The sequence below is a fragment of the Chironomus tepperi genome, unplaced genomic scaffold (genome assembly GCF_022539635.2).
Source record: "Chironomus tepperi strain 1889 unplaced genomic scaffold, CSIRO-AGI_Ctep_v1 contig_87, whole genome shotgun sequence".
Classification (NCBI taxonomy): domain Eukaryota; kingdom Metazoa; phylum Arthropoda; class Insecta; order Diptera; family Chironomidae; genus Chironomus; species Chironomus tepperi.
In genome coordinates this window covers 3990-21847 of record NW_027226209.1, presented here as the reverse complement: position 1 = coordinate 21847, position 17858 = coordinate 3990, and the positions used below count along the sequence as shown (strand labels likewise).

At 29.7% G+C, this 17858-nt stretch overlaps 1 protein-coding gene across 1 annotated transcript; it reads left to right on the top strand.

The window, feature by feature from the left end:
• The first annotated feature begins 6422 nt into the window (after positions 1-6422).
• LOC139086689 (uncharacterized) lies at positions 6423-17485 on the top strand. The gene is made up of 4 exons (XM_070635267.1): positions 6423-6609; positions 9870-10117; positions 16521-16693; positions 16821-17485. Exons 1-4 carry the CDS (start codon positions 6423-6425, stop codon positions 16927-16929), a joined length of 717 nt encoding a protein of 238 aa, XP_070491368.1. The 3' UTR covers positions 16930-17485.
• Positions 17486-17858: the final 373 nt, after the last annotated feature.

The following is a 17858-nucleotide window of genomic DNA, read 5'->3' as shown; positions in this document are numbered from 1 at the left end:
AATGCTTATCATGGCAACGATCGTCCTTAGTCAAATACAAATAAATCCAAAGCTTCACAAAACCTCAATAAACTAGTGTATCGGGTAGAAAAAATTATATTCAAGCCGTACCATAAAAATTCTCAGCAAAACATTTTTGCCCGATATAGGAATCAAGCTTCAGCGGATAGGACCTCAGATTGCTGGGTTCTAAGCAATTCTATCAGCTTATTTCGAATACCAGGTGCAATATGCATCTATCATAATGTCTCGTATCAACAGCTTCCTTCTAAGAGTTCTTTGTCCGTCCACGTGTTCTTTAACCTTAGATTTAAAGACCATATTCTTTTGAAGACCACCTTCTGTAAATCTTATACTGGTCTTCTAAATATCATTCTCTATGACATGACTTAAAAATACTAAAACTACAAGTGCTATTGAAAGAATATAAAAATCTCAAAAATCCCCAGTCAATAATAAGCTTATTAAGCTTCCACATTTGAAACATTCTTATTAAGTCATAAAAATTTTGGCACTTCTTAGACAAATTGTTATTTATCATCAATGATCCATTGACAAAGATACATACTTGAATTGGGATTTCCTCTCTCAAAATATAAACTATGACTTTATTACGTTAGGAATCAGATATGATTCGATCAAATTACGTATTCATGTGACAGTCCCAATTTGTGTATAAAAACCGGTTTTTGGAGCATCTTCAATCTTTGAATGGAATCGTCCAGAAGAAACTATCGTAAAATTGACATTTCCAATAACGTAGATGGAATTCCATTACGGTGTATAAACTTCATACTATAAAGGCTTTACGTTTGTTTCATTGGTTCCTAATCCCATGACAAAGAATGCCAGAGGCTTAAACATTTATGTAACTTTGTCAGCAAATTTATCCTAAAATCAAAATTTTCACTTTTTTCGAATTTCACCATCAAATGCAATAGATTTGGTAAGCCAGCGCCAAACGTCATTCATCATTTCAATGGTAACCACTTCACTTTTTCAATGCAACTTTTCCTCTCTTTTTTGTGCAATTTTTTTTTCTATTTGCACTTTACGTGGTCATTATCGACCCAGAAACAGTAATCCGTTTGCAAGCATTTAGGAAATACCTGAAATTCCTCTCACATAACGTGGATTTTATTTGCTTTCTTTCTCTGCATTTTTATGAATGGCTCACATGATTTGTCACTGAATTGACGTACTTAATAACCTGAGATTCAAGAAAAATGACGTCAAAATTGTATGGTCGATTGGCCTTTCACATGCTCATTCATTTGTAATTTGTTGGTGTAGAAAGCCTTGTTAATAGTCAATTGATAATTAAAGCATTAAAAATTAAATTTTATTACCTCTGATGCAGCGTTGTGTAGTGTGGAACTACACGTACGATTATGGCTTATTTTATTTTACTATTATGGTCAATGTTCGGTTAGCAACAGCGTATTAATCCGATGTTTTCTCTCTTCTGTAAGCTTTTCAATAAAATTCCTTATTGATGCGTCTCTTCTGATAGATTTTGACTTCAAATTAAATGCGTAAATTAAGTCAGTCTTCTTCTAAATCAATGATGCGCATTCTCGACGCTGTGACACACAGGTGTGTCCCAAAAAAACCTCAAGCATCCCATTAATAATGTCAAAAATGGAAAGATTTATGTTTAAAATCCAGAATCATTTTCACCTTAGTTTGAGCGTCATACCTGGCATGATAAATCCTAAACAAGTCCTTTATACGTCTTTAGAAAGAAGCTACTTTCACAGATTGTGTCACGAGTTACGTTATAATAATCTAGGCATATAAAACACATGACTTTATAGGATGACGACAAATTTGCGCAAGCATCTTCAATAGATTGACCGTCATGGATCTGTGACTGAGTCATAGTATTTCAGAATTTATCCCATCCAGCACAATGAAGTTGTTAGAGCTCCGATGCGTTCTGATAAAGACTTATTAAGGTGATATCTGGAAATGTTATTCAATTCACAAAAAGTTAAATTTTGAAAAATTCCTAAAAAAACATTTAAAAAATTCACAAGAAAGGAATTTGTTCCTGTCCATATCATATTTAAGTTTTTAAAAATGCAAGACCCGACACTATATAAAAATTCGATTTTAATGAAGACTTTGTAAGACAATAATTTGTGACAGTAATTGCTACTTAATTAAAAACTTAAGTTGTTAAGAAGAAGACACCAAATCGTACATTACAAACGAAATTTTTATATTCATTTAAAAACTAAGTTTAATGCTGTAGTTTGGTTTCCGATTCAGTATTTAGTTATAAACAATCCCGAAAAGCACAAATCGGTTAATCGATACAAAATTCTTTCATGGAGTCAGATTTAAACAGAGCCTGATCTAAATTCAGAGTAACGACGTCTTGGTGCCGGATTTTGGATCGATTAATGGATTAGTGATGTTTAGAATAAGCTAGTGTGGGGAACGTTCAGCTTCAATTCTTAGATTTTTGGAAAAAAGGAGATAATAAATTTTCATTGGACATATTTGCTTTGAAAACGATGAGTTTCTGTCCTTATCAGTCATTTGATTCTTCGATGTTTTATATTTACGACTATTTATTTTGATAAGATATTTCATAAAATCATGCCAAAATAAAAGATATTTCATCAAATATTATCAAAATAAAACAAAGCAATAATATGCTGACGTATTATGTTGGGCAAAATTCAGTACTGTGATTTATTTAATTTTTTTATTAATGATAAGAAAATGTCGTGTAATTAAAAAATTGTGATAACAGTTTTTGATATTTGGTTAGGCGTGGTTCATAGGACCGACTGAAATTCGGCTAGATTCATCATATTTCGGTTGAAGTTCAGCTATTTTTTGGAAAGATTTTAGCCGAAATTTGGATCATGATGAAATTTGGAACACGTTTTATTAAGGAACTTTGGGGCAGAAACATGAAGTGCAGTGATAAAATTGTGATAAATATAGTAAACTTACTATTCTTGTAGTTTATGAAAGGAATATTGATCTTAATTTATTCAAATCCTTTTTATACTCAAGGAACACAAGTGAAGAATGCTTCACTCCGGAACTTTTAAGGCTTCAATAAGTCTCTTTCTGTCTATAATAAAGTTCTTTAGCGGAACTTTCATTTGTGTCGCTCGGGATAGTCGATATGAAAATGAAAATTAATTGTTAATTATTATGACTTTTTTAAAAAAGAAAGACCTATTCAAGAGTTGCTAAAAATAAACTCTTGTGACTTTAATATTAAACTTAATTTCTTAAATATTACATAAATATTATTAAAAGTTAATAATTTATATCATGAATTGCTCTTGAGGCGTTTCCATCTGACGTAGAAATACACGCGAAACAGCCTAAAATTCTCAGGAAATAAGGCCAATGATATGCATAATATCTCGTCATTACACGATACTTACTTTATTAAGTGAGTTTATGAGACAACTTACCGCACATTTAAATCGAATAGGAAATAACGCGAATGGAGATGATTATTGCTATTTTACATGGTTGCAGATGCGTAATGCTGCACGTTTTATTTTAATTTTTAACGATTGTGGGAAAATTTTGGTTTAAGTTGCATTTTCAACTTGAAAATTAATCAAAATTTTAGGGGTTTGTGTAGAAATAACGTTCAAGTAGGGGGTAGGAGGCCAGGGGGTTCAATTCGATTGGAATTCTTTTTGAAAAAGGAACGGCCCCTAATGGCAAAAATTGAAAAAGTTGGAAATTGGGTGATCTTTTATAGATATTAGAACCAGGGACTGAATAAGTCTAACAGAATGGGGGATGGGTGCTTTCAGGGTCCAAAATCTTTCCAAAATGATCTTCATTAGATTTACTCTGAACTGTAAAATGTGAGATTCTATCATGAATCAGCCTTAGAAAGCCTAAAACTTGCTTAAAAAAAAACACAATTAATTAAAATGTTTTTGATTTGATTTTATTGCTTAATAATGATAAACTCAAATTTTATAGTTGCCTAGAAAATAAATTACCAAGTATGCACTAATAGATATCACATGCCATGTGGATAATGTAATTTTATTTTCGCAAAAAATTTACGGATATAATGAATGAAATAAGCTAAGAGATGGTAATGAAATTCTGCATTAGAAATTTTTGAGGTGAATTAGGAAATTTTTAACAGTGTTTTTATATGTTTGATTGAGAACTGTAAATGATATAAAGTTTTCACTCTATAAAAACCTTTTTTAATTTTGTATAAAAAAATTTAAAAAGGTTTTTTAAACTGATTTTGCAAAATTTTTATATATTTTTAAACTTTTTTAAATTTTAAACTTTTTTTTAATTTTTAAATGTTTTTCAAAAATTTTAAATTTTTTTTTCTTCAAAATTTGAATTTTTATTTTCACCTTTTTTCAACTTATAGAATTACTTAAATTTTTTTAATTTATGAAAATAACTGTTCGGGAAGAGAACTAAAGCCATGACATCTTGCTCTAGTTTATCTACTAGAGCACCGAAACATGTCGAGACATGAAATTATTTTGGAACTTGAATTAAAAAATCTTAAAAACGAAAATAAAATTTTTAAAAAGCAATATATTAAATTTTCAAAATAAATTTAATGTTTTAAAAATTTTTTAAAATAATTTTTAAATTTTAAAATAATGTTTTACAAAATGGATTCATGAAAGTTTTTTGCGAATTGCGACGGAGTTTTTTTGCTCTGATAATAAATTTATCCATGTTATTGCTACTGACGGGTCATCGATGCTAAGATGCTTCGACATTGATGCCATTCAAGGTGACAAAAGAAATTTGAAAATTTCATCAATTTAAAAGACATTCAGAATAAGAATTTGAAATTGATTTCTTCATTCTATATGATTAATTTGAATTTTTTGGACGTATGCAGAATTCATTCAAATTTTTAAAATTTGACTAAATCAATATATTAAACTCATTAGCAGTGTTATTTATTTGAATTACCATTTTAAGTAACAACCTAACTTGTTGAAGATGAATTTCATAATGCATTGTAATTGTTAGTCACGAAGAAAATTAGTTGAATGACTTTCTTCAAAAGTTTTTATCAACATAAATATTTGATTGATTATTAATCATAATATTTTTAAAAAAGTCAAAATATTACTATATCAAATCAATTAAAAATTGACTCCATTAAGGTAAAATTTTTTGTCAATTAATTTTTGTTACCTACACGATTATTCCATTCATAATAAAAGGACATGAGACATAAGATAGAAATTAGAACAGACAAAAAGTGAAAGGAATTAAGAAAGAGAGAAGCAATTTCATTGATTAATGTATTTGTGAATCAATTTTTAATTTTTTTTTTTAAATTTCCCACTTTACAAATAATTATTTTTCTACCTAACCATATCTCATATTGATACCTAACATCTCTCATATTGCCAAAGGCAAAAGTGTTAAGGCAGAGAAAGAGAGACACACGATGCACGTGTGTATGTGTAAACGAAGATGCGACGATTATTAATAAGATATCAAAATAGATAATTAAATAAAGTCGCATATTGAACACGATGTGATTTGCTAATCGCATAAATAAGACATGTGTGTAAAAGACATAAAGAGAGTTTTGATGAGAGTATGGACAGCAATTATATCTCTCAAAACTGGACATTTCGACGTCATTCATAAAAAGAGACGAATGCTAGCATATCGACTGGTTAGAAATACTATAATACATCACAAAATCATAAAAAAAAAATAAGACAGAGAAATGCGATGCTTACAACAACAACAATACTGTCAACAGCATTTAAAACGTCAAGTACATTGATTACAAGCAGTGTGAAAAGAAGAGAATATCTGCGCAAAAAATTGTGTGTCTCTCACTTATTTTAGAGTATATATGGCTTCAGTGGGATTATTATGATGTTATTATAAATAAATATCGCAAGCCAAAGAGAGAGAAGTATAAGAGGCGAACAAAAAAAAAAAAAAGAAAAATCATATTGGAAGTCAGTTGAAAAAAAAAAGGCATCAAATAGTTGTACTTTACAATACTTGTGTACATATATATAAAGGCTTGAGCATTCGAATGTGCGGATATATATATTTTTTTTCCTACCCTAAGTAAGACTACGACGACAACGTTTGTAGTTTTAAAAAAGGCAAAACAGATAACACTTTTTCGTCAGTCACATTCAAATCATCAAACGATCAAGACATAACTAGTATAATAAATAATTATTTTTTTGTGTGGTGGAGTAATGTAAAAAAATTGTGAATGGAAAATTATTGTGATTAATTTAATGAAAAATTAGAATTTTAAAAGAAATTTTGCAAAAAAAAAATTTAATTTTTGCCGTCGAAAAAAAAGACTTTTTAAGAGGACTTAAAAGTTTTGTGTGTGATATTAACTAAAAAAAAATATTAATTAACTTAAGTGAATAAGACTATTTGCATAAATAATGGATACCAATATGATGGAGATTATTAATCGTGACTCAAGAACGGCAGTATCACTGCTTAAAATCAAGACAAAATCATCGAATTTAGAGTTTAATGAGATTGAGGAAATTTGTGATAAGAATCAAATTAAATTCACAAAACGATCGACACTACGGAGTGTACAAATCCATAGAAATTGTTCGAAAAGTAAGTAAGGATGTTATGCAAAATTTCATCACGGCCTATACAACAACAATGTAACATGATTATGTGTTATATTCAGCAATTCTTATCGCGACCGCAACTGAATTTCGCGATGAGAAATATGTTGCATTTACGGAAGCTGTACGCAAAATAATAAAAAAAAAATCGTTTGGTAAATTGTAAGAAGATATTATTTGGCGCTGGCCGCACGCGATTTTTTCTAAGAAAATTAAATTGATGACGAATCACTTGACGATCGCCGCTCAAAAAAAAAAGTGGAAAATACACCTTTTGCGAGTAAAACTTTTTTTTTACTCTCTTATGGCATTGGCTTTATTTTTTTTCTTCAGCTCCACATCGATGAATCATATTTCTTTAAATTGGTTCTATTGCTTTTTAGTTGATTTGTAGAAACGGGGGAAGTTTTCTCTGCTTACAAATATTTTCTATAATGTCAAGAATTTGTCAAGAATGTTAACTATAAATAAATATTAAATTACGTCTGTAAATATTTATGAATTTTATGAGATTATGCTACAATGTAGTTAATAGTATGCAATATTTTCAATGTTAAAGATCGACGAACTTATTTCATTTTTGTGGGAAGATTTGTTGGTTTTTGGGAGGTCTTGAGTGAGAACTTTTAAACTTGTTTTGCAATTTTTAATGAAATTTGTTGTGAAAGAATTCTGAATTTGAGAAATGCCGTCGTACATTTTGACTTTTGTAATTTTTTTAATTTTAATTCATTTGAGTTTGATTTCTAAAGTTCAATTAAGTTACAAATTCAAATTTTTCAAATTTTTTCAATATTAGACCAATATTCAATATTCAATGTTAGACAAAAATCTTAAAAAACCATTAAAAAGCAGCAAATTATTCAATTAAATTTGATCTTAATTGCCATAGAGTTCTAAGTCAACTAGAATTTTGTATGAATAAAAGTTTGAAGTCGCTTCTACTCAAGTCCATATAAAATTCAAATTGACTTTAAATTCTGCTCAATAACTTTATTATTTATTACAAAACCTAAACATTAATGAATAAAATAAAATTACCTTTTAAAAATTGAACATACCAAAATTCATTTCATTTATTTTCATTTTATGATTAATGCATTAACTGCATTTATTGATGACATGCTGTCCAGAATCATTCATTATCTTAGGTTTGTTCAAAATATTGACCAAAAACAGTCAAATTCTATCAAAAAATGAACAACATCACCAATATCAATTAAAAACACTTAAAAAGTCATTCTAAGTTCACATCAAAATAAAACCAAAAACTTGTAATCTTCAGACCACCAAAATTGCATGCTACCAAACACCCCCAACCAAAATATTTACAAAATTCCATTACTGAATTCATAATTTGCAACAAACTTAAATTTCCTGGAATGTTACATAAATTGATAAAACAATTTAATTTCATTAATAAACAAATTTTACATCACAAAGTCAAATAACATACATAATAGAACATATATTTATTCACAAAATCAATTTCTCAGAATTGTCAATCCTACCTGAACTTCAAAAAATTGTTGACTCTAAATTCTGCTCCTCCCACCCACACAAATGAAAATTTCATTAACGAATCTCTTTATTTTTTGGGTGACTTTTTTTGATTTGTGAATAAGAAGATGAGAGACATAAATTTTGTTAATGAATTTTAACTGACTTTTGACTTTGTGGGCGTTATGAATAAATTTTATACCTGATAAGGACTTTCCATCAATTTGATGCATTCATTTTCATGTCATTCTTAATCCATTTCATAAAGTTTTAAATTTTAAATGTTTGATAATAATTGCAATTTCATTAACAAGATCAAAATGTCATATTCAATAGCAATTTTAATTATAATTCGTGACATTTTATCATTATGTGATTTAATATGTTAAGAATTTTTTCACAATTCACTGAAAATCGCTTTTTATTGTCATCTCTATGACGACAATATCCCATAATATCGTTATCATTATCGTCATAACAATTATGATTTCTGTTTTTTTCATCATAATAAGTATATACGTGACAACTAAGCTCATGTATAAATATAAAATTAGTTGTCCTGGTGTAAACTACGTCCGATATATTATTTTATGTAGGCACAATATAATTAGAATTGACTTTTTGCCTGATGCATCCACTAATTAATATAATAATCGATTGAATATCTAAAATTATTATTTTTCTATAATTGCTTATATTTTGTTGATGGGGTTGCAATGGAGATTAGTGCGTCGGCTGGTCATGGATATGGCGATGGAGTATGAAATTGTCTATTTTTGGGTATTTTATGGATGTTATATTAATGAACTGAATTTATTGAAATGTAATTAATGTTATATCTGCCATACGATCGGGATTGCAAGGACTTTGCAAAAACATAATCAGGTTGGAATGATTTTCAGCTTAATGCGTGAACATCAAACATATTTGACTCATATTGACATATTTCTCAGATATGTCATATAATTTGACATAATAAGCGATTTGTTACTGGAAATTGGCATGCTACAAAGAAAGTCTTAATCATCATTGATCTTTGCAACCAGCATAGTAAGTCACTAAATTTGCGAAAATATGCGCCATATCACACAAATAAGTCAATTATATTTTTCAAATCAGGAAAATGCTCTTTTTATGCAACCTTGCATACGATAAACGATAAGAAATTAATCATCGTCCACGAGGATTGTAAAGCCTTGCAAAATTATTTTATTGACATGTGGAAATTTTTAATTTTGCAAGTCTTTATTTCTTGCGTCAATGAAATATTAGAGATAATGAAATTTCGCTCGTCACTTTTAGAACTTTAATTAAAATTCGATTAGGATTAATAAAGTTGGATGAAATAATGAATCCACATGTCGGCAGCTTCTATAATGTGTTATCAAATGCGATTTAGTGGAGTCTTGAAAGCTCTGTTGTGGAGCCTTCTTCATTTGTGTTGCTAGGGATATCACTTATAACTTACTTTTTTATAAAAAACGTTGATAATGAGTCTAAAAATCAGGATTTTGCCACAGACTTGTATCATCAAGGTTTGAAGCTTTTGGCTTTTCCATAAAGCTCATCCAAGGCTGCAGACGTGCAGTTTGGGACAAACGCTTCTAAAAATACATTCATATTTAATCCAATCTTTTATCAAATAAGCAGACTAGAATAAAATAGTCTGAAGATAACAAAATCTTTTATAATCAACTTTGAACTTATCGTAAGACTAAATATATTTTTTATCTTGTATCTTTTCAGGACTTTTAAATTACTTAACAGTAGTACTAAGTATTTATTTTATATTATCAATAAATCAAAGTGAGGCTAATCCAATCATTTCAAGAAAGAGATTTGAAAACGGAAAGATTTTTAATCATAAGTGTGGATCGGATCTCGGTGATAGAATTACAAAAATGAATGATCGTAATTTAAAAGAAAGACTGAAATCAATTTTGCTCTCATGTGAAGACACGCTGGTTCAAACTAAGGCACTAAGTGAAGAATATGTAAGTACAAAGAAAATGCTTCTATTTTTTTAATTATCATACATAATGACAAATCATCAAAATTGTACAAAAGTTGTTGACAAAATTATTATTTTGCCAACTATCATGATTTATGCATCACACTGCGGTAGTTTATGTACAGTTATAGTACCTCAAACATATTTATTTTGTAAATATTTGCTTAGATTCTCCTGACACATGCTGATATTATTTAGTTTTCATTGCTTTCACCTAAACTTGACTTATTTATAAATATAAAGCTTTTCATGACGCCAGAACAAAGAATTAACGTATTGAAGGGCTTTTTGACTTTCCAAGATGATGTCACACAAACTGGTTTCGTTAAGGGATTTTTCAATGAATTTTTACATGCCATCCAAGAAAATACGTTCATACGAGCAGACAATGTTCGTCATTTCAGAATATCAATTTACGTCTAACGAATAAAAAAAATCTACACGTGAATCCATTTGATAAAATTTTATCTTTATGATACATTTGAACTCATAGATCTTATTTCCAAAGCCATAATGAAGTCAATTCTCGGAAAGCTTATTTTTGGTATATGCTTATCAGATAAATAAGAATTAAATAGATTATAAAAGTTGATTATCATTTTATTTTAAGATAATGTTTCTCTAAATATAATTAAGTGATAACATGTGTGTTGAGTACATGAAGTAGATGGCAAAATGAGACTGCTTAGTCTTATGAATCAGCAGATGAAATCTTTGACTTTTCCTAAAGTTAGAGCGGGTTATAGCAATAGATACTCATTCATGGGAATGTATTCAATAAGGTTGGGTGGTGGCTCAAGCTTGTCGTCAATTGATCGCTTCATTTGGAGACTATTGACCATTGGCAACTTGACCATTGCCGCTTTTTCCTGAACTGTCTCCTTCATTGCATGATGAAGGAAGATGATTTCGCTAGAAATTATCTAAGCAAAAATTCAAAAACCCTCTCAAAGTCTGCATTCAGCTACGCCCCTGTACCTTCATATCCACTAATAGTGGAATAATACGTTGAATCTGCAAATGACATTATTCCGTAAAATATTAACCATAAATTATCATTGTCCTCAACTGATGTAATTTGCACATTTAATGGAAATCTTAAAAAGACTGAATTTTATGTGATATTTAACCTTATAGGCGGTCTTCGTACTGATGTTGAATACAACTGGTTTCCAGCATCATCCAATCATGGTTTGAGATGAAATTTTTAAAAAAATTCAATCGATTTGAATATTGTGACAATCGCTTAAATAGAAATGGTCGGTTAATCACTCAAGAATCCGACCCCCAAATTTGCAAGACTTTGACTTGTTGCATGATTCAATTTTGGATCTATTAACCAACTTTTACTATACGGATCATCTATATTAATTTCAAAAAGAACTTAATTCTATATCAAGCTCAAAACCATTCTATTTCCAAGTGCCAATCAACTCAATGAGCTTCATATCCACTTGGGAAGTCACAGAATTATTACAAAATCTATACAAAAATAACCAATTTGTCACTTAAAAACTTGCACACGTTTTTCAGTAGAACGTTAGACTTATCACGTTACGTTATGTCTATCCATATTACTAACAAAATTGTTTGTGTGTAACATACATGGAAATTTTTTCTATAAAACTTGCAACACATTCACAAAATAAATATTAATGCACACATATTTTTCAATAAAATTGAATTCCGCGAGACTTTCCGTCGCCAAAGATTTTTTTTTCTCTCCTCGCTGATCAAGTCTCTAAATGTTGTTTATGTTTGGACATTAAATATTATAGCGATAATTTCAATGGTAAATTATAGACTTATAAGTGCTAATTGACTGATATTTAAGCATTAAACACAGTAATTAAGAGTAATTTAGAGCAACATCTTAAATGTCTGGCAAAGAATTGAGTCCAGAATCGGGAAACCCCCTGAAATACCCAAACAGATTATCTTGGCCAATGAACTTTAAAATTGTTCATCAGAAGTCCACTTGAGACACTTATTCAAGTGATATTTGGCGAGTTTTAAGCAGGTCATTCAAGAGTTGCTTGCAAAAATTGAGAACTTATAGGAAAAACAGATTAATAATTGCAGTGACTAGTAAACAACACTCTAATTGAGTTCAGTTCCTCAAAATTCAAGTGAAACAATCTAAAAATGCGTTCAAAAATCCCCACACAAATTTCCATACCAGAAGCCATCAACATCCTTCTTATTTGCACCGATCGAGTAGCAAAACAAAAATACATTTCAACACCTGTCCATTGAATTGCACTCATTAGTCATATTATTACATCATTTTCATTTTCGGTTTCACTCTCTTTGCTCTCTTTTTTTGTCGTGCCGTACGTCTTTGACAAACAAACCAATTTAACAGCATAACATGCTCCGATTTCTCACTTGTTTCTCAGCGCCGCGCCATGCGACATTCAAAAAAATTCAGGTCACGACGTCAATACGTTAATGATTAATTGCAAAGTTCAATTGAAAAAAAAATCAATGCAGTATTGCAGTTCCTTGTTGAAGGTAAACAAAACAAGAAGGAATGTCGGTGTATATCTAAATTGACTATTTTTCTATGCAAAAAATAATATCTCGCGTGTATGAACTTGCGATAAAAAATTATAATGAAATGCCACTTATTTTGCCGTTCTTCTCAACTCTTTTGTCTTTCTACACACAAAATGCTCTTCGTTTTCGTCAGCATTAACAAGCGATACAAAACGGAAACAAATACAAAAAATTCTGCTATATTCCAAAGAAGCAATAACAACATTGTCAGATGGACTTCATGGGTGTGAAAGGGAAAGAGAGATGGTAATAACCGGATATAAAACAAATAAATTATGAAATTTTTTTTATATATTTGCTGTTAGTTGAAGATTTTTTTTTTTTTGTAATGATTACTCAGCACTTTTTGGTCTTGGGACAATAATCGCATTAATTTTCACTTAGATACTTTAAATATTGTGCAAAGTTATAAATTAGACATCATTCTCGCAACAAAACATCATCAAAATTAATGATAATGTATAAGAATGGCACACATGACGCTATGAATTAATTAATGATTTAAAAATTATGTAAATTTTTCTTTCCTTCTGTTTTTGTTTCCATTCTTAAGTCCATTTTTATTGCTTTTTATTTCTTTTCCTCTTCTATACACTTAACTGTGAGTTCTGGTCGTAAAAATTGACTGAATAAGTTTGGAAATTTTATGGGGTTGTGGGGGTCAAAGTGCATTTGTAAATAGGGATGCAGTAAAGTCAGTTAATCGATCAAAAATCCAGCACTAGGCCTGCATGACTCTGACTTGGTGCTGGATTTAAATCGATTTGAGCTTTTCGGGTATCAAGTACTTCTCTTGCTATATAAAACACTGTCAAAACTATCGTTAACTACTCATCAATTATATATATCTTGCTTGCATGAAAATACACATTATATTTATTGGTCCCATATGCTTGTAAATTATAATTGCATCACTCAAGAAATTTCGAGCCCGAACAACACGCAGTGCTCGTTACCTTACCGCTACATCATCACATAAACGGTAAAGTGCAAAGTTGGCCTGTCGACACTGTGACGGCTGATTTCGAAATTATATGAAATTCAGACACTCACTCAAACTCGAGTGGCCAAACATAGCCACTAGGATTTAAAAATGACAAAGGGTTGATTTCCTTGATGGCATCATGACGTCCATTTTGATCATACTTTGTAATATACAACATGATTTGCCACAATATCCCACTCAGGACTACCTATTAAACTCATATAATCAAAAACTATATATTCCATAATTATATAAATTACTAAATACTTCACAAAACTCATCAAATGTATATTCAATTCATTTCTCATATGCTATGCTGTAAAATACGCTCGGGAATAAAATTCTGCATGTCAAACTTAATAATTTAAACATCAGAATTTTTCAAGTCAAGGTTTTACAATTTCAGGAAACAATTTTAACAACACTGAGCAAAAAACATGAAAAACTATCTTGGGATAGGAAATGTGCTTCAAAACCCTCATTAGAGTGTTTCTTTATGAAAGAAAAGGTAACTATAGACATTTTTCAACGAGCAAGAACCAAATGGGGTTAATATGCGTTTTATATTCATCCTTATGATGAGAAGAATTCTTGAATTTCCCAGCATAATTAGTAATTTTACTTCAATTGAGCAGAAAAGTTTTGATTTTATGAATCTCAAGAAACTAACTTTATCGCTGAATACAGCATGTTTAGTTCCCATTGAGTTGGTGACCAAAAATTGCCACTTTTTATTTCAATTGATAAAAATCACCGCACTTCCTTCAGTAAGTTTAAAAATATTTAAAACTTCAATTGTGACCAAAAAAATAAGAAATCAGGAAACTAAATACTGAAATTTTGAAAAATCTGACTTGTTGACCTGCACATTTCTGAGTTATAGACTCAGATTCTGTGAAATCTGGCCTCATGCAAGACTCACAATGACCTGTATTGCTATGTGCATACAGCACAATGTTCCAGAGTCACCATGTGTTCCCACCATTCTACTTCATGTGTCTTTCGGGACCACCACATAATGACATCCATTAAAAACTCGCCCAAAACATTAGAATCCCTTTAGAAAACACAAAAGAACAATTATTCCAACCAATTTTAGTCATAATGGCAAGTCAACCAAAGCGATAATAGCAACTTACATTGTCCATAAAAACATTCACTTTAACTATCAAACAAGACATGTATTGATTGACTGAATCATATCAAAAATGAAAAATCTTCTATACGTATGTCTGTCTTTATGGCAATAAATAAATTAATTTGTCACTTCATTCGAATTTTAATTTTTTTTTTGTCATACAATAAAATGTGCTTTATTGTTGACTGTTTGCTGTTGTTGATGAGATTCTTATTGACCGCCTCTGGGACAGGATGTTCCGACACGCACAAGAATCAATGTCGGATGAAAAAAAAAAACGAGAAGAAGAGTAAAGAAAACAGATATGCGGCACGACGCGCAGCATTAAAAAGGTGCAATAAAAGAATGCACACAACTTGACAAGTGTTTTGCGAGGCCTCATAATGGTGACAAATTAACTTCTCATAATTGCACTTATCATATGTCATTTTATAAACTTCTTCTTCATTCCTTTATTTCACATTCACACAAGTCCGTACTAGTAAGAATGTTCAATTCATGTTTAATTGGCATTGATGACTGACTGAAGAAGCTAAATGAGCAAGCAGAAGAATTGCGTACAACTAAATATAGATGAGAATGACTGAAACGCAAAGAATCATTTCACTATTTTGATAAACAATATCAATACTTTTATCGGTGTCAAATATTTTGCGCATTCAAAGAACTTCCTTTCGGAAGCCAAGCAGACGTGTTAGGTCTTTATTTTTTATTTTTTTTATTCATTCACTTATTTATGCTTAATTTGTAGGCTAACTTATAAAGTGAAAGAAATATATAAAAAAATCGTTGAGAAGTAGAAGGTTCTTCAATGAAATGAAAACGACATTTTCGTCGATGCGATTGTTGTGTGCATTATTTGGTTCTTTTCCTCTTTTGTCGCTTAACTTTGTGACGGAATTTCTGTTTTATTTCGGTTTGGTTTTTTTATTACTAATGTTGTGGAATTTTTGATGATTATCTTTTGGTGTTTGACTAATATTATTTAATCTTGATGTTAAAAAATTAGAGTTTAAAGTCGATACGAACAGACATTGCTTTGATTGGATCTAGTTTTGAACATTTAAAATCCAGCTTAAATTCTAAAAAATTTACAACTTTTAAATGATAGAATTCAGAATTGTGCATCAAGTTTATGTGTTTGGCAGATTCATAGCACCCTGTATCACTTGATGTTCCAATATTCTATCTGAATTTCTATCGTAATTTAAATCAAATTTGAAAGTTAAATCTAATGAGAATAGAAAAATCTCTCTAAAAATTATTATAATACCTTCCAATAGTAAAACTAATTCTAGTTAGAAGCTTCTGCTTTAAATGACCTTTGAATCCTATTAGATTACAAGCTTATTGAAAAAAGTGTTTATTCCTATTTGAGTACAAGCAATATGATACAAAATCCAATTCGATTCAACTAGATTCCAATTGATTTGAGCAGTAAGTTATGTGTTAATCACTTATCCAAGCATCCCAAAGTGTTAGAAGAATTGATTAAAATTTGATTACGTATTAGAAATTATAGTTAACGCAATCAAACACACATAAGCAATTACACTTGAAAACAAAAACACAAACTACTCAAGCGCACTCTCTTAAACACAAAAATCTCAGTCAATTTTGATGAAAACAATTTACAAAAAAATCCTCAAATTTATTCAATCAAAACTTTAAACTAACCAATTCTTCAATTTTTCTCAATTCCAGATAAAAGTAATGTGGAACACAACCGTCCAAGAACATCATGAATCATGGAAGCACCACAAAGTTCCAGAATGGATTCATCCAGAAGGTGTACCATTAAAAAACAGTATTCTGAAAAAATTCCTGTCGAACATCGAATTGAACTTGAGGCTGTTCATTGGAAAGATCATAAGAAGGTAAGTGTTGTTGTGGATTGTCCTATTGATGCTAATTATGCAGAATCAATTTGAAACTATTTCAAAAATCAGCTAAATTTAAAAAAGATTAAAATTTCTAACAAAATCCAAATTTTGTAAATTTTAGGTATTTGAATATCTCGGAAAAATCTATCAACGACTCGAAAGAATTTACGTCGGTGTTGAAATTGTCAACAAGTGGATTGAAATGGCAAGAACAAAGGATGGAATGTTGAAAGAACAAGAATTACAAAACAGTGAAATTTTATTCAAAAATGTCACGGAAGGAATCAAGACAGTCTTATGTAACATTCAGGAACTCTTTTTGGATGTCGACATTAATCCCACAACAGATTTGGACATAACGCCATTCAAAATGGACGATTTAATTAAAATTAATCATTGGCTAATTTATCGTGAATATGAAAATTTGATGGAATATTCAAATGAACTTTTGAGTTTAATAGTTGCAAGATACAGCAACGTTAATTAAAAAACTTTATCAATCGATGTTTAAATGTCGCTTTTAGATAGACTTTTGCTTGGTTTAATGCATGATAGCATCCTAAATTATATTCAGCATTTCATGCACAAAATTGATTTTTCAACCAGCTGAATACCAGTGATTATTATCGTTTTTTTTCTATATATTTTAAGCAGGATTCTTAAATATAATTTGCATCACAATTTCTCTCTTAATGCTACGCTTATGTCTATTTATTGTATTATAATTGTATGATTTAAAAAGGAATCAAAACTGAATTTTGAAAAAGGATTATTGAATTTTTAATAAGCAAACCTCAATCATTACTATTTGATATAGTTGTGGCTCTAAAAAAATTAAAATAGAAGACCAAAAATTCATTTTAAAAATTTAAAAAATTGCAAAAATTCAAATTGAAAATTCAATGAAAAGCCTCAAAATTTGATTTTATCTTCCACAAAATTATTCTTAACAAATTCGCTATCTCAAATAAATTTAATAATATTCATTATAATCTAATGTATATATAAGAAAAACACTTTAAATGTAATGTAAATGTTAGAAAACACAAATTAATTTATTAATCAAAAATTAAAAAAATTGTTGTATATTAAGATACAAAAACAATCCCAACGCATGTTCAATTAGATATCATAATATAATATCCAACATAGTTATTGC

Bases quoted from the DNA above. Each gene is read 5' to 3' on its own strand.
- LOC139086689 (XM_070635267.1), top strand. From the start codon at position 6,423: ATGGATACCAATATGATGGAGATTATTAATCGTGACTCAAGAACGGCA. The intron at 6,610-9,869 runs GTAAGTAAGGAT...GTATCTTTTCAG, and splicing joins CCATAGAAATTGTTCGAAAA to GACTTTTAAATTACTTAACA. The intron at 16,694-16,820 runs GTAAGTGTTGTT...TGTAAATTTTAG, and splicing joins ATTGGAAAGATCATAAGAAG to GTATTTGAATATCTCGGAAA.